Genomic DNA, 18247 nt, shown 5'->3' on the forward strand with positions numbered 1-18247 from the left:
ACACTAGGCACACATACAGTACACAGACATATACAGGCAGGCAAAACACTCACATACATAAAATTTTTTAATTATTTTTTTAAAAAATATATGAAATCTGGCCGGGCGGTGGTGGCGCACGCCTTTAATCCCAGCACTCGGGAGGCAGAGCCAGGCGGATCTCTGTGAGTTCAAGGCCAGCCTGGACTACCAAGTGAGTTCCAGGAAAGGCGCAAAGCTACACAGGGAAACCCTGTCTCGAAAAACCAAAAAAAAAAAAAAAAAAAAAAAATATATATATATATATATATATATATATGAAATCATTACACAATTTTAAATCTAATTTCACAATTAAAAGTTAAAACATAAAAAAATGCAGCAGCCTAAATGAAAAGATCAAATACATATTCCACAACCTGCACTATTCCTTGCAAACTAAACCCACCTTAAATGCTGTCTCTCCACTGTGTGGACTGACCTTAACGAGCACCTCTTCAGGAAGAACTTGTGGTAGGTAACTCTAGGAAAGGCTTCCTCTTCTGTACGGTTCATTGCATCACTGTGGCCAATGACAGAATCCCTGGTCTTACAATTAGCTTTTATGTCTGTCTCTTCTGCCTCAAGGATAGTTCCTCAAAAGCTTACACCTGTTTTTTTTTCAAGCAATTAGTACAATGCCTAACAGAATAAAAACAAAATATTTATGATTGAATGACTCAATTCTACCATGGCCTAAAATCACGTTATGTCATAAACTTCATAAAAATGCCTTCCTAGAGACAACTGGCCAGTTTCAAATAAAGTCTGAAGCTAAGTTGGCTCTTTGTGAGTCCACTCTCACAATATTCAATTCTGGTGATACTAACTAAAACACCGGATGTCATTTAGCACATAAAGATAATAAGGGCACTTAATCAGAAGAAAAGTCATCCACAATCCTATGACTAAGACAAACTGCTTTGATGTTTTAATTATGCATTGCATTTGTTACATATATAACTGGGTTTAGATACCTATAAATGTAGGGCAGACCTCAATTTTGAATTGGCTTTACCATTTATCAGACACTGGCTCAAGATAATAAGTACGTGTTCAGAATTTGTGTACTCTATGCCACAGTCACTGAATATCCTTCATGGGGCCTGTCTTAGTTATTGCTCTATCGATGTGAGAAGACACCGTGACCAAGGCAACTTATAGCAAGCATTTAATTTGGGGACTCACAGTTCCAGAGGGATGGAGCCTATGGTCACCTTGGTGAGGAACATGGCAGCAGGTATACAGGCATGGCCCTGGAGCAATAGCTGAGATCTAACTGGGAATGGCATGACACCTCAAAGCCCACCCCTAGTGACACACCTCCTCCCAAAGCCACGCCTCTTAATCCTTCCCAAACAGTTCCACTAACTAGGGACCAAGTATTCAAATATATGAGCCTCTGGGGCTATTTTCATTCAAACCACCACAGGGTCATTCTTCATTTTCTGAGGGCTACTGTCGACTTTGGAAAAATTTAGGAAGCTATCAAAGACAAAGTAAATAAACTGTGCTAACAGAGTCTGGAAAACTATTAATTATAAACAAATAATTATGAAGTAGTAAAAGTAAGCATCTTTTGAATCTCGGAAACAAGCTTTGAAAGCAAGCATGTTTGGAGCCACACTTTTGTATTGAACATGGTGACCTGAAGCCAAAGGTTCTTTGAGGGCTTAGAGAGGTGACTCAGCAGGTAAAGCCCTTGCCACCCAAGAAGGAAGCTGAAGCTTGGATGCCCAGAACCCTCAGGAAAAAGCCAGGTAGATATGGTGGCCTTCCTGCAATCCCAGGAGACAGAGTCAGGGAGAGAATCCCTGGAGCAAGGTGGCAGCCAAACTAGCCAAAAAGGCAAACTCCAGGTTCAGTAATCTCCCCCACCTCACACCTGATGTCAGCCTCAGGCCTCCACACACATGTAAACATGCATCACCATATGCACACCCCATTCACATACACACACCCAAGAATTTTCTCTGAATATACATTGTAACATTCCTCAGGTAAGAATATGACCATATACCTAATGCAGGATGATCTTGAAAAATAAACATGTGCAAAAAGCCTGGCACTCAAGATCAGTGTCTTATTAACTTTATTATCATTAAAAAATCCTATTTGATGTCATCCTTCATTGCTTAAGTACAAACTCTGTCCTGTAAGAGGACTACGTCATAGGAAATGAATATATTAAATCAAATTATACTTGTATTTCCTGGGCTCCACACCATATAATCAGCTCCCTAGGGCACAAATTATACTAACCACACTTCCTGATCCCTAGAAGTTTGCAAAGTTATTACAACATCAATTGATACTACCTAGGAGGAAATATTCTGCAAGGAAAAATAAACTACTCTCAGGTTCTAAAGCTTTTAAGACATTTATCTTTGGCCATATATAAAGTATGGACCACTATACTAAGTGAAGACATACAAGATGTTAAAATTTGGATCAAGTTACCTAAGTGGGCAAACTTATAAAGTTTTTGTTTATACATGCATCATTGTGGATAAAAAGAAAAGCTTTTTATTCACATTTTCAAAGTTGCTCAGTCAGTGGTAAAGCCCTCGCCTGGCAAGCACACAGCCCTGGAGGCTTGATACCTGGCTCAGTAATAAATTCATTTCCATTTTCAAATATTCAGCCGTAATACTTTACTACAGGAAATAGGTAAGCTAACAACCACTGGAGATTAGGTGCTCAAGAATCCAAACTCTTCAAAAACACAACTGTGCATATCACAGCAGCATCAGTGGTTACTCATGCACGATACTCATAGCTCATTCTTGAAATGGCTCTTTCGTGACCTTGCATGTGGACAAACAACAAAAACAACGTTTTTCAAATATAACCAAGTGTCTTCAAGCTCCTACTTAAGAGATGCCACCATAAACCAGTACAAAACAGAAAAATAAATGTAAATGAAACCTTTCAAGTAAGAGCCTGAAATACCAATGAAAATGGGAGCATCCCTTCTGGGTAGGTGCTGGCTGCATTGATATGTACACTCCTTAGGCTCTTAGCAGTAAACCTCCATGGAGGTGAATGCTAACCACAGAGCTCACAGCACTGGCTGAGTCCGGCAGCTGTATCATACCACAATTAACAGTCCTAAAAATACCCAAGGAGAATAATCATGGAAATCGGTGTGCAGTCTGAGAGCGGAGCTTTTCTATATTAACATCAACAAATGCATGAGGTCAGTTTTTAAATCTGGAAACTTACACAGGGTTACTGAGAGAGCAAGCGTGAGTTCTCACTATGTTCCTTCATGAAGCAATTTTTTTAATTTAGACTCAATTCATTCTTCTTCTATGAGGCAGAACCCTGAGAATGTGGAGAGCATAGCCAAACTTAACCTCTGCTCTCAGAATAACCAACAAGGATGAAAATAAGCACTTCCACCATGAAAAGGAAGAGATCGCAAAGCCAAAGCGGAAGTTGTGAAACGGAGCAGGGATCTGCAAACTAGCTGGTCATACACTAATGATCCACGTAATAACTAAGCACCGCAAAAGTGAGGGTGGAAACGTTCGTGACTCTAAGAAGGCTCAAATGACAGAGCACACCAACGGCTGTCGTGTTCCCTAAAGAGGACACTGCACGTGGGCATCTCGACGCTGGCAGTGGTCCTAAAGTCTGGAAGTGTTTTACCCTAGAAACATCAACTGCAAGCAATTTCTAAGTCTGTTTTGCCTCAGTCCATGACAAGAATCAAATTGTTCCAAAATTCTATAAAATGTTTCTTTTATGTTAAACTCTGCTGTTTCTAGGAATGCTAAAAGCTAGAATTCTTCACATATGTGGACAGAGTTATATTTGGACCTTTCAGTTCTATAAGACAAAAAAAAAAAAAGAGGCATTCTTAAAGATCTTTGCCACTGTGGCTTATTTCAAGAAAGGCATTCTAACTTTAAACATGTTTGAAAGGCTTTGTTTTCCTACACAAGTGTTTAAAAGTTCAAGGCTTTATTTCAAAAAAAAAAAAAAAAAAAAAAACAAACAAACTGTATTTGGGTAACTAACCAAAGTTCACTGTGTGTTTAAACAAAATTATGGAATGGCCTGTATTCCTCTTTGTATACCATTTTTCTTAGTCACCCCACTTATAAATACATGGGTTGGACATTAAGAATTTTCATTTATCTTTCTTCTTTTCCCTTTTTTGCAGTGCTGGGGATGGAACCTGGGGCCATGCTCATGCAAGCAAATGTTTTATTACTGAGCTACACCCATCTTCAAGACTCTACCTTTTTTTGGTTTATTTTTGGTTTTTGAAGACAGGGTTTCTCTGTGTTGCCCTGGCTGTCCTAGAACTCAACTCTGTAGACTAGGCTGGCCTCGAGCTCACAGAGATCCCTCTGCCTCTTCCTCCTGAGTGAAGGTTGTACTTTTTAAAGAAGATGAAAAACATGGATTTTTTGGAAGGGGGGGCGGTTTCTCCCTGTATCAAAATACCTTCAAGAACTTAAAAGGAGTAAAGGTTTACACTGGCTCAAGATTTCAGAGGCTCCGTCCATGATCAGCTGGATTCACTGTATTGGGCCTCAGGCAAGACAGAAAATCAGTGGTTGAAGCAAACAGCAGCGAAGGATGCTCTCCTCAGCCAACAGAAAGTAACAACTGAGAGCTGAGAAGTCAGTACAAGACATGCCCCACGAAGCTCCTTTCAGCTAGCTTCCATCACCTCCCAACAGAAAAAACAAGCTAGGATCCCATCAACCAATTACTCCAGTGATGAGGTTAGAGGCTCATGCATGTTCCAATCAATCACTTCCAAAACCCCATTAGCTGACAAGCAAGCAGACAGCCTTTGGGTGACATGCTTAATGCAAACCATTACACCACGACATTGCTTCTAAATACTTAAAACTCAAGATTAAATCATGATGCTTCCTAACTTTAAATACCTACAAAAGCATTCATGATATCCTTCCTTAAACATCAGTGAAGATGCAATACCTAACTATGCACTACTCTCACAAAATGAAGACAGACTGAAATCCAAGCCAGCAGATTATAAACCACAGCTTCCTAAAGCTTGTGTCCATTAGGCAGCACAGATGTCCTTGTAGACTGTCTGTCAAAAATAAAAGTCTAAATTAAAGTTTGGCATGATGTCTACTAACAACGTCAATACTCGCAGAGCATTTCCTTTTGAATAACTTCATCACACTAAGCCAGGACTTTAAAATCCCAGCACTATAAATATGTGGAGCCCAAAGAGCCATATTACAGCTACCTGTGAATCTTAGGCTCCTCAGCAACTACTCTGGCTTCTAATGACCAGGCACCAGAATCCCTATTTCTAGCTGTGACAACCAAAAACTGAGTCCAGATCTCTCTCTTAGGACAAAAAAAAAAAAAAAAAAAGAAAAAGAAAAAGAAAAGTCACTGATGGTTTAGAAACCACGAGTTAACTTAGATGAAATCCTAAAAGATGGTTTAAGTGATTTTATGAAGACTTTAAATATATGAGTTAATCTTACTAACAAATTCAGATCTTAGAAATGGAGTCAATACTAATGTGAGCATTCTGAAGGAGGGAAAGAGTCAAGGCACACTGTAACAAGAATATAAAGGCTGCTGTCACATGACACCCCATAATGCTTTCCATCCCAATGCCTTCAGGCCCATGAAAGAAAGCAAGACCTCTCAGAAGTCCACTACTTCAGGACGAGATCAGTGACTGCTTACGTGCATTGTCTAAGAGACAATTTCTGTCTCTGTGTCAGAGAGCCAATTAATTTTAAATGGAAACAAACTTGGTAGTAAGTAAACTAAGATGAAAAGTGTTTAAGACAGTCTAAAATTGTAAACAGACAGTTCATTAACATGTCTAAGTTCCTTTCTTGTTTCTCTTCGGAGGAAATCTGTCATATAAATACACACACACCCCCCACACCACTCACACTACACACCCCACACACTACACACATCACACTACACCACATACACACATACCACACCACACACTACACATACCACACTACACCACACACACTACAAACCACACACACACACATTACACCACATACACTACACACACCACACACACACACACACACATCACACTATACCACATACACACACACTACACCACACACACACATCACACTATACCACATGCACATACACACACACACTACACACCACACATACCACACTATACCACATACACTGTGCACACACACTCCATACACAAACAACACATACCACACACACACACACACACACACACACACACACACTACACACACCACACTACACCACTACACACACATAGCACATAAACCACACTACACCACACACACTACACATACCACACTACACAAACCATACTACACACATTACACACACCAAACTATACCACACACACTACATACACACACCACAAACTACACATACACACACACACACACACACACACACACAGAGCACACTACATACACATTTTAAAGAATGTTTAGAAAGTAGCTAGAGCTAGGCATGGGCATAGTGTCCCACACCTTTAATTTCAGCACCTGAGAGGCAGAGGCAGGCAGATCTCTGAGTTCAAGGCCAGCCTGGTATACACAGAGAATTCCAGAACAGCCAGGCCTACATAGAGACCCTATCTCAAAAACGAAAACAAAACAAAACAAACAAACAAAAAAAAACAACAACAAAAACAGTAAGTAGTTTAACCAATCTACAGAATAAAGCCATTTTATGGAAAAATAAAAAGAATAAAAATGAACATTGCCTAACTAATGTTTTCATTAACCTTAAACATAACACAATCCTTGCTATTTTTTAAAAGAATTATTTATGTATCTGAGTGCTGTATTTGCATGTGTGCCTGTATGCCAGAAGAGGGCACCAGATCCCATTACAGATGATTGTGAGCCACCATGTGGTTGCTGGGAACTGAACTCAGGACCTCTGGAAGAGCAGCCAGTACTCTTAACCTCTGAGCCATCTCTCTACCCTTAACTCCTTGTTATTTTAAAGCAAGAGATAATGTTCTATTTCTACATAAAGCATACACCAAACAGAAGCAAACTTGAAGTATTGAAATAGCAAGTTAAATCACAACTTTAAATCACACACACAAAAGAAACAACCAAAAAAACAAAACAAAACAAAACAAAAACCACAGCTCTTCAAGAATGGCCTGGGTCCCAAGAACATAGTATCCAAAAGTTGTGTGTACAAAAGTAAAGTCTGTAATTTTTTTTCAAACAATGTATTATGTCAAAGTTTTAAAACACCACTTTCTTTGCACATGGAAAATATGTAAGTTAGTAAGGCCTAACAGGTGATGTAAATATCTGGGCATGGCAGGGCATGGCCTACAATCACAGGACTTGGGAGGCGGAGGCAAGTGAAAGCATCAATTCCAAGTCAACCTGGGCCACAGAGCAAGAACCTATGTCCAAAGAAAGACCAACAACCCAACCAGTGACAAAAGCAATCCCTGTAACATTCTGTAGCTATCCCTGTGACACTCTATAGCCATCCCTGGGACACTCTGTAACCATCCCTGTGACACTCTGTAGCCACCCCTGGGACACTCTGTAGCCACCCCTGGGACACTCTGTAACCATCCCTGTGACACTCTGTAGCCATCCCTGTGACACTCTGTAGCCATCCCTGTGACACTCTGTAGCCATCTGCCGACATCTCAAAGGTGAACTTTCAGACTGTGTTTAACATCAGGACAACGCAGGGGAATCAGAACAGTAAATATCTGGTTTCTGACGGCAATGACAACCTTTATCCCTCTGAACTACTTTCATTCATTTATTTACTTTATTTATTTATTTATTTTACATCCCGAGCACAGGTGTCGTGTCCCCGCCCCGGCCCCCCCCCCCCCCCCCCCCGCCCTGCCCCTCAATCCACTCCTCTCTGTTTTTGCTGAATTACTTTTGAAAAGTTACCCTCTCTGTCCTTGTGAGCAAAAGAAAAAAAAATACAACATACAGAGTTCACTCCTTGTTCTTTCCTTAGCATTTTCCTCAAATCTTAGATCTCTCCAAGCATGCATGTAAATGGCCAGTGCGAAGGTGCTCCATGGAATGCCATGTAAACTATGTTTGCAGTCGGGATTTAACTGTTTGTAATCCATCTTCTTGGTTCCATCCTGGGGTTAAAATTCCTAAGCACGGTTTGTCTGATGTTTACTTTCCAGGTTATTCAGGATAAATTTCTAAAGTGAATTTATAAGCTCAAGCAGTAAGAGCTTTGGGAGAGTTACAAAAATTAGCACACTGCTTTTCAAAGCTTATAAATTTTATACTTCCAATTCTTTTGACAAGGTCACACACATCATGGCATACTCAAAAACAGTAGGCATTTCTCTTTATTAAAAAAAAAAAATCAATTTTAAGCACCAAAAAGGAAGACTGAAGGACTGTTGGGTGATACTGGGAATAAAGCCCAGGTCTCACTCACACTAATGTAAGGTTTTGGTTCTTAATTACGTCATCAGCCTTTGCCGGCTTCCCAGCCTAAAAAGGGGATGGGCCCTCTGTGGGCTCTCTCTGTCCCCTCTCCTTTGCGCTCCCCCCCCCCCCCCATCTCTCTCTCTCTCTCTCTCTCTCTCTCTGTCTTTCTCTGTCTCCCCCCCCCCCCCAATAAAGCTCTAAAAAAGTAACCATGGCTATGATTCTTTTAATCAGCACGCTCCTCCGCGGGCATGGCCGCCGTGGGCGGTGACCAGCCACGAGGGGCAGCTCGGTGGCATAACCAACAACTAAACAAGTACTCCACTCTGAGTCACAATCCCAGTCCTCAAAACATTTCAATGTTAGTTTACACACTGTTAATGGTTACTGTATATGTCTGTGTTTTCAAACTGTTCACACTTTGATCCACTTTTCCAGTATCCCCTTAATATTAAGTTGCCATAACTCAACATAAAACATAAAACTGCTGCTTGACAACTAGAAATTTCATTTTTATACAGTCCAATCAACCTTCCTTTTTTATAATTTTCCCACTACTTTTATTCTTGGAAAATTCTTTTCCATTTCAACATAGCTATTGATAAAGTTTCAGTTCTTTTGCTGAAGACGTCACACACTTCAGGCACAGAACTTGGGGGAACAGAGTTGGAACTGACCTGGAAGCCTCCTCCCCAAGGACTAGCTCTAGTGGTCCCTGAAGATGCTTTGCAAGCTGCCAAGGAAAGGAGCGATCACCAGTCCTACCCAGCTATAAAACTTGTGAACCTCAATGATGCCTTCCTGGCAAGATACTCCAATGGTGCAATAATGGTATAATGACACTTTTATCATGGGAATGACCAACATCTGTCTAGTAGAACTTAAGGTCTACTTAACAGGAGGGAACACATACCTAGTACTATAAACCTAGCCAAATATCTATGGCTAGAGAGGTCCGAAACCATAGAGGAGAACACCCAATTGCCATTTTCCAAAATCAACATAATTTCTAACCATATTCTAAATGCTTATCTTTTTTTTAGAGGGGAGGGTATGCTGCATGTAGTTGCTGGGAATTGAACTCAGGACCTCTGGAAGAGCAGCCATCTCTCCAGCCCCGCTAAATGATTACTCTTATACCCAAAGATAAGTGTAACTCTCACCCCTCCAAAAACAAAAACAAAACACCACCAACTTCTTTTTGTAGGCGATAGAGACTATTTCAGAGATACACAACTGGTCAAAACGCAGACAGTAAGTGACCATGGGTGCTCAGCCCCAATTGGTTTTCCTACAAATTAACTCCTACTCCTAAGGCTCAGAAAAATCATGGAAGAGGAAGAAGAAAGATTTTAAGAGCCAGAAATCTCAGGATACCTGTTGCTAATATCTTCTAAACATGACAGAAAAACTGTACCCACGAAATCTCGACCATAGAGTTACCTAAACAAAACCTGCATAATGACACCACCAGTTGACATGCCAATGTGGATGAGGGAAATTTCACAAAGCCCCACCCTGTTGGGAGAATTCCTGCAGAGCTACAGCTGATTTGACTCCAGAGCCTTAGTACCTAGCCTTAATCTGCCTTTTGTGATAGCTACCTTTTGTTTCCTGGTACCCTCTATGTGAATCTTGTCTGAGAGTTTTCTGAAGGGCCAAAGCCTATGCAAATTTGGTTGAAGAAGAATCCAGAACACCGCAGGTACTCTTCAGCAGAGAATATGCATTTAGCATTGTCTCTTTGGGAAGCTTAGATGAGAGGTGTTGGGGTACAAACTTTTAACTTTTAACTTGCTAAAAGGTGTAAATTGGAGAATAAAAGGGCCCTTTGCTAAGGTACAGTGGACCAGTCCATAGACATGGATTCCCCCCTGCAGCTGGAAAGAATCATCCTTGAGGTGCCTCTGTCTCTTGATTCCATGGACTCTTACAAACACCCACACCCAATATACAGCACCACCCCCTGATGAAGAGAAGAGCTACAGGCAAGGAACAGCAGCTGTAAGAGGGAGAGCCAGTTTTCCCCAGGGACAAGCATCTAGATAGGTTATCCAACTGCAAGCGGTCAACCCTTAACACATGTACAACATGCACATACGAGCAACACGAAATACACTTGTGAGGTTGTTGTGTGTATGGGGGAGATATGGGTGCCACAATAATTACAGAAGTAGTCATGAATTTGAGAGGTAGTGTGGGCAGGGAACACGAGAGGCATTGAAGAGGGGAAGAGAAGAGATGGAAATGATGTAAATATATAGTGCTTGTGTAGGAAATTCTCCAACACATTTTTTACTTAAAAAAGAATTGACATTTCTAATGCAAAATCTTTTTGAAGAGCTTCTTTTGGCTATACTAAAATTTCAATATTTCCTACTTCAATTTGATATTCAATTACTTTGTTTTACTTACATATTCCATGAATGCCATTCATTTGGAGATTTCCAAATCAGAGTTCTCATTTTTGAAATCTCATCTGTAATTACTGTTGTATGACACCCTTCTTTTTCACTCAGTGAGTGAGTGTGTGTGTGTGTGTGTGAAGGTGTGTGTGAGTGTGTGTGTGTGTGTGTGTGTGTGTGTGTGTGTGTGTGTGTGTGTGTGAGATCCACCTGCCTTGGCTGTCCAGGAGCGGGGATTACAGGTATGTGCCATCACACGTGTGTGTGTGTGTGTGTGTGTGTGTGTGTGTGTGTGTGTGTGTGTGTGTGTATGTGTGTGTGCGTGTGTGAGACCCACCTGCCCCGGCTGTCCAGGAGTGGGGATTACAGGCATGTGCCATCGTGTGTGTGTGTGTGTGTGTGTGTGTGTGTGTGTGTGTGTGTGTGTGAGAGAGAGAGAGAGAGAGAGAGAGAGAAAGAGATCCACCTGCCCCGGCTGTCCAGGAGCGGGGATTACAGGCATGTGCCATCACGACCAGCTATGCCTTATTTTTACGGTTTTCTAATTTGACATATTTAGGTTACTTTTTCTTTTGGTTCAACATGTTAAATATTTATTGTCTCTTTTCTTCCTGTCTTCCCTGTGCCAACCAGAACTGTCTTTCTAATTCACCTTATCTTGTTTTCCTGTCGTGGGATATTTGTACACTGTGTAAAGGTGTATGGCTGTGATTCGTGTAATAAAAAGCTAAACAGCCAACAGTTAGGCAGGAGGTATGGGTGGGATTTCTGGGGGAAGGAAGGAAGAGAGGGGGAATCTAGGCACGGGGGAGACGCCAGGAGATAGAGAGAAGAAACAGGAGGTGTAAGATGGAAGAGAGGCAACATCATGTGATAGAATGCAGATTAATATAAATGGGTTAATTTAAGTTGTAAGAGCTAGTGAGGAACAAACCTAAGCTGTAGGCCGAGCTTTCATAATAAGAAGTTGCCGTGTTATTACTTGGGAGCTGGCTGGTGGCCCAAAGAAAAATCTGACCACATTTTCCTGTGGCCTGACTTCTTTTCACAAACATGCAAAGTAAATCTTAGGTTGTCTCGTGTTATCCTGTGCTGGATATCCATTCTTTTGCACAGGTGTCTGTTTTCATTCACACTGTGGAGCTATCTGATCATTAACCCCAGCGTCCTAATCTATTCTGCTAGAACCTCGGCACCTATTGTTACTTCTTTAGTTTTCTGGGTTATTTTGTTTGGGGTTTTGTTGTTATTGCTGCTGCTGCTGCTGCTGCTGCTGTTCCTCTATTTTTCTGAGACAGGGTCCTGAGTACAAGGATTCAAGGCCATCACGCTTGGCCTTTCATATCTATTTTTGGTGCTCAGGACTGAACCCTGGGTCTTGAACACAGCAAGCACACACTTTCCTCCTGAGCTAACTCCCAAGCCCGAGAACCTGTATTGAAATTTTTATGAAATACTGTAGCAAGCACCCTAGTCATTAGATCCGGTCTTAGACAGTTGGAGGCTTTGTCATGTTTTCCAGAAGATTCTTCTCTGATGGTCTAGACAGTGCTCCTTCTCATCATTACAGGAGCCAAAATTTCAAAATGAGGTATGTTGAGGGAAGAAATAAAATTTAGAAATTTAACATTGAAAACTAAAATTTTAATGTAATACAAATATAAATAATTTAGTTTTGTGCAATTTGGGAAAATACACTTTGGGAGCCCGTTTGTCTTTAAGAATAATCAACTTCTGGCAAAACTCGACTTTCACATCACTATTCATGCTTTTTTATACTGTGCCCAAGTTTTCAAAGCACATTAGATTCTTTGATACATTGTTCCTGTAATTCTACTTCCATATTTCTAGTCAACTATTCACTTTTCAGAAATGCTGACTAACTGCCTCTATTGTTCTTGAAGAAATGTATGTGGACATTCCTGTGACAATACTTCCTTTTGAAATGCATTTTTTATGTATTATATGTAATATGTAATTTCCATATTACACATCATGGAGGAAAACATGCTAAATATCTTTATTATTTCTGTGATAGGTTAAATACATCAACTATCTTTTATTTTTATTTCTGTGATATACAAACCAACAAACACTAATTGATAATTATTCCTGGATAACATCTCGTTTAGCATAGGGCACCACTTCAACTTATACTTTTCCCTGGAACTTTACATCTTTCCTTCTATGAACTGAAGATGACACAGATGCTGAGATATCTGGAGAAAGGGGAAGCCCTTACATCCTTCTTGCCAAAGGTTAATTCACACACACACTCCTCATGTAAACCTGCTAGGATTACTTCCAGGAGCCCACTACATTCTGTTGTTGAAGATATAACTGCAGCAGCACAAGGAGTCGGACATGCTGAACACATGGGAGGACAAGTTCAAGCTTAGCCTGTCCTGTACAGCAAGTTCCAGACCGTCTCTTCAACCCCTAGCAAAGATAATCAGCACGTAAACGAGATGAAGGCAAGGTGGCGAGCCACAGGAAGAAGCATCTTACCTGCTTTCCATCCAGGGTGCACAGCCTCTTGACCACGCCCGAGTCTAGTTTAATGGCTTCGGTGATATCCGTTAGGACCTGCTCAAAGGAATGGGCAGTCTTTTTATTCAGAAGGATCCGCACAGCCTTCCTAGGCTTCACTCCACTTCGAATCACAGTCACTAACTTGGGTTTGATGAAATCCTTGCTTTCTTTCACCTCACTTTTCACAGAGGCCACGGCCAAGGCTCGGGTGGTACCACCCTTGATGTTCACAGACCAGTTCGGATTAACGTTTTTGGTGTAATCAACTTTACGAAATGGTTCATTGGAGGCACACACGTAACTCTCACCTAAAAAGCAAATATTAATCTTATTAGCACAACATCAGATCTCTGAGCATTGGCCACAGTAAGCCTGGATGCATTATGTCTAAACAGCTTTCTGCAGACCTGTAGGTCAGCTCCTAACCCTGTGGTCACAGGAAGGGGGTGCAGTAGAATGCCCTTTTCCTCTACCATTCTCCCACCGCCCCCCTTTCTTCTACATTACCTAGATTGGTTTTCAGAGAATCACAGGTATAATGTGAAAATCACTAGAGTGAGCTCTGGGTTTTATTTTACCCAAAGGTGTCACCTTTGATACGTCATTACTCCATACTTTGATTCTCACTATCACTAGCTGCAGAATTAAATGGATCAAGTAACTAAATTACAAAGTTCTTCCTAATTCCAAAAGCAAACTGACAAATTTATTCTTCATACAATCTCATTCTGGCCAGCTGTGGTGATGTGGTACAATCCTATAATCCTAGCTACTCAGGAGGCTAAAGTGAAAAGATTGTGAGTTCAAGGCCAGCCTGAGCTACACACTGAGAAGGGAGGGGGATCGCATTGGGTGTGGTAGTCCTAGGAGCAAGAGGCTGAGGTAGGAAGACTGCCACCAAGTGTAAGGATCCTCTAGGATATGCAAGGAGTTTCAGGCCAGTCTAGGCTACACAGGGAGACCCTATCTCAAAAATAAATGTAAATAAATAGTTCATTCTGATTGAAATAACTGTATCACAAATACATTCATAAAAACAATGAAAATCCTTCTCACTTCAGCCCTACTCACACAGCAATCACGACATCCACACACCACAGCTGGCTTAAGTACATTCAGCTGTAGTGTCATCCGTTCAATCACAGAAGCACTGCACAGGGAAAGCGTCCTGCAGGCCCTGTTTTCCCTGACGGAATGTAAACTTAAACTATAATTTCAAATGGACAACCTTTTCTATAGCTTCTTAAATGGGAGCAAATAGTAAGTTAAAATGATAGTCGTTTCTCACAAAGCTTAATCAGGCTTTTGTTTAATTAAGAACAGCACAAAAGTTATACTACTTGCCTATTCATTTATCAACATCTAAATTTTTTACATTCCAAAATCTCTAAAATTCCTACTGAAAAGCTGTTATTTTTTCCAAGAAGTATATAACTTACTCAATTATTTTAGTATTGACTTTTTGACATGCAAGTTTACATGCTAAGATTTTCTCTGAGATATAATTTATAAAGAATATATTATTTCATATATTTAGTATAAACAGATTCATCCTTAATATAGTAATTGTATCAGATAAGTCATAAATGTTTTACCAAAACAGTGAAAAAGAAAGCCTGAGGACGAGCTATAATGTCGGTATTAACTATTATAAAAGTGTTCTCCAAGTCCCGAGAGACTCCCAAGAGCACAAGTGAGTGAGATCAGGGGCATGAAAAGGAGTGCCCAGGACATGCAATGTCTTCTTTTTAGAGGACAGTTGGGGTCCTGCCCGGGAGAAGCAGGGACTGATCCTAAGCTGTAACACTGCTTCTAGAGCGGCACCTGAAATCTCTCCCAACCGTTACCACCTACGCTGACATCTCCACAGAATCATCTTCACAGTGTGACCATAAGAACACTGCACAGAATTTCAAAAACGGTTATCAAGTTAATAGAGCTATGAAGTGCCCATGTATGTATTAGAATGGTGGTACAATTTAATTTTATAGAAAAACTCACAGTCATATCAAAAAAGTCTTGCCATTTTTATGTATGATGAAAATTTAATAAATGTTCTAACCCAAAACCTAACCTATGTGTAATAGGGGAATATATAAAAAATAACTTTAGTAAGAAAAGATATTTGTTTCTTAAAAGACAGGGAGATAGTGAGTCAGTGGTAATCCCTTACCAAGATAAGAAGAAAAACAAGAATAAAAGAAAGAGAGCAGATTGACTACGTCAGTCTCCCTAGATCACCCAGTCCCTGCACAGCTGACATGCCAGCCTGCAGACCCGCTTCCCCCTTACGTCTTCATTTTCTTCTGCACACAGGCTCAGAAGAACAGAAAGAGACAGAGCAGGCCCCTTCATCTGCTTGTACAGTTACAGGTATTTATAACTCCTTTCCTCTCTCACCTTTTCCCTTCATAATGTTTTTACCAGAAACATGCAGACCACTTCTAAAACTTGGAAAGTCAAGATGTCCAGAGAATAGAGCCATGCACACACACACACACACACACACACACACACACACACACACACACACACACACAAACAGACTTTTCTGCACACTGAGCTTACAAGCTATTGATTTCTCACAATCATTCTTTAACTGGTTAACAAAGTTTCTTTAATAGGTGATTTTTGTTCCTTAAGCAGATACAAGCCTCACCTTAGTTCAACTGAAACAGTCACTAGCAGATGGGATATAAACACAGAAAGGTTTTACTTTCCCTAGTCACTCTGCAAACAAATCCTAGTTACAATGTAGCACACAGACGGGTGGCTCCCAACCTCCCTAAAGCTGCAACCCTTTCATACACTTCTTCATGTTGTGGTGACCCCAACCATAAAGTTATTTTCCTTGCTACTTCAGAACTGTAATTTGGCCACTGTTAAGATTTATAAGTAAATATCCGTGTTTTCCAATGGTCTTAGACGACCCCTGTGGAAGAGCTGTTCAACCCCCAAAGGGTTGAGAACTGCTGACCTGTTCTTCCAACACCTAACTTTTTACTTTTTAAAAATCTGCTCTTGCTGGGCCTCTCGGTGCTAGGCTGGTTGTTTAAGGGGTAAGTGTGAGCATCTCCTCCTCCTCCTCCTCCTCCTCACAAACTGAAAGCTTTAAAGTTTTCGACCGCTGAGAACGATGTTGGCTGTGGGATAACTACATGTGATCTCACGAGATGGGGACTTCATACACCGGCAGTTTTAGACTACTTTGGTGTCTCACATGCTATAATTTAATTGTCTAATAGCACTAACTAGTTTATTTTAAAAAAAAAAATCGTGACATTCAGGTCAGAAATTCTGTGACATAAAATCTAAACCCTGAGATTAAGCCTCGTTCTTGTAGTAGGAGCAGGCAGACAACTTTGTAAGGAAAACAAAACCCAATTAACTTGAAGTGTAGACTCTTCCCGCCTAGAGAAAATGACAGATACACTGACAGACACATATACCACACTTAAACAAGGCAATGCAGAAGAAAACATGGACAGACATTTAAGGTCTAATACCAGTAAATCTTAGGAATTTCAGTGTTTCCCTAATTTCCAAAACTAAGGAAATAGTTCCCCCCAAAGAATGTAACAAAGGAAAAGCACATTCAGGTATGTTTGCTCTTCGTGAAGTCTAACGTTTGCGAGATACGGGATACATTGTAGTCTAACGTGCACATCTCCCTCAGAAGATGAGCACCCCCCACCCCACCCCCACATAGCTGCTTAAGAAAAATACAGAGTAGGAAAAGGTAGGGCTGTTTTATTTGTTTGCTGTGTCAAACAATTTACTTGGGTTTTCTAACCAAACTGTACACTGGCCAGAATTCAAAAGAATAGGAGTCAGCAAGGTAACACAAAATCCCCTGCCCCGGTGGGGTGCTGTGTGCACTCTACCCTTGTGTCTTAGGTCTCACAAGCATCCCTGCCGTCTTCATCTGCTGCAGACACAAAGTGACGTGGGTGATCTCTGGGACCACATTCTCTCACACATCTGAAAGGCAAGCAGAGTCCTCTCCTGAAGCTGCATCCAACAGTGGGGGTGATGATGCTTTCCACCAAGGAAAGTGCAGAGACACTACTGGGGACAGAGATGTGAAGAAAGAGGTATGTCCATATACTGAGGTTTCTGCACAGAGATCTGGGAGTTTGTCTTAAAACCTAAGAAATGAGCTAAATGTGAAAAGAGAAATTCCACTAATGAGACTGAACATGGATCTCACAGGAGGATAAACTAACAGATCCATGGTCTGCCTTCAGCTCCTCACACCTGGTCAAGTGAAGCCATCCTTAGAGCTCACAGTAGGAATTTTAACCGTGTGCTGATTTTCAGGATAAAATGAACTCATCACCCCATTGTGGAACACACATCTAAATAACTACTTCTCAATGAAGCACAGTCACACAACTCCAAAGCTCTAACTCTTTAGGCACAAGGAATATAACTTGGCCAGGAATTAGTCAGAAAAATAAGATAAGACCTAATATAAAGGTAGGCTCACAGCAAGTTAAAGCCAGAGGACAGACACTTCCTAGGAACGGAAGCTAGTTAGAATATACAGCTGGCTCAATGCACAGCATTCTGAAATGCATCACATCAGTTCCGCACACCAACTCAGCGTTAGGCGCTGAACGGTGCCGGGAGCAGCAGTTTAGTTGGCACTAACAGTACCTGCCCCTTTATACAGTTAGCTCACACTTCCACAGGTCCTGAAGGTTTGCCAGATCTTTCATGGCCACTGTGCAGGGACAGCACTGGAGGATGAAACCTTTACATACCCTGTCTTTATAAATAGCTTTTAAGTTACAATGTAGTCAACATTGAGCTTCCATAATTTGGATGCTAGATTTTTATATCGATTGTTTTATTGTT

The 18247-nt window shown here is 40.9% G+C and overlaps 1 protein-coding gene across 6 annotated transcripts in view; it reads right to left on the reverse strand.

Moving 5' to 3' along the window:
* Window positions 1-18247, reverse strand: part of Dclk2 (doublecortin like kinase 2) — a 134883-nt gene that overhangs the window by 106944 nt on the left and 9692 nt on the right. For all 6 annotated transcript variants that reach the window (XM_052732000.1, XM_052731999.1, XM_052731998.1 and 3 more), the window contains exon 2: window positions 13364-13695. In XM_052732000.1, coding sequence (XP_052587960.1) covers window positions 13364-13695 — 332 coding nt within the window. The remainder of the gene's footprint in view (window positions 1-13363; window positions 13696-18247) is intronic.

The sequence above is a fragment of the Peromyscus californicus genome, unplaced genomic scaffold (assembly GCF_007827085.1).
Source record: "Peromyscus californicus insignis strain IS unplaced genomic scaffold, ASM782708v3 Scaffold_9__1_contigs__length_137607984, whole genome shotgun sequence".
Lineage (NCBI taxonomy): Eukaryota > Metazoa > Chordata > Mammalia > Rodentia > Cricetidae > Peromyscus > Peromyscus californicus.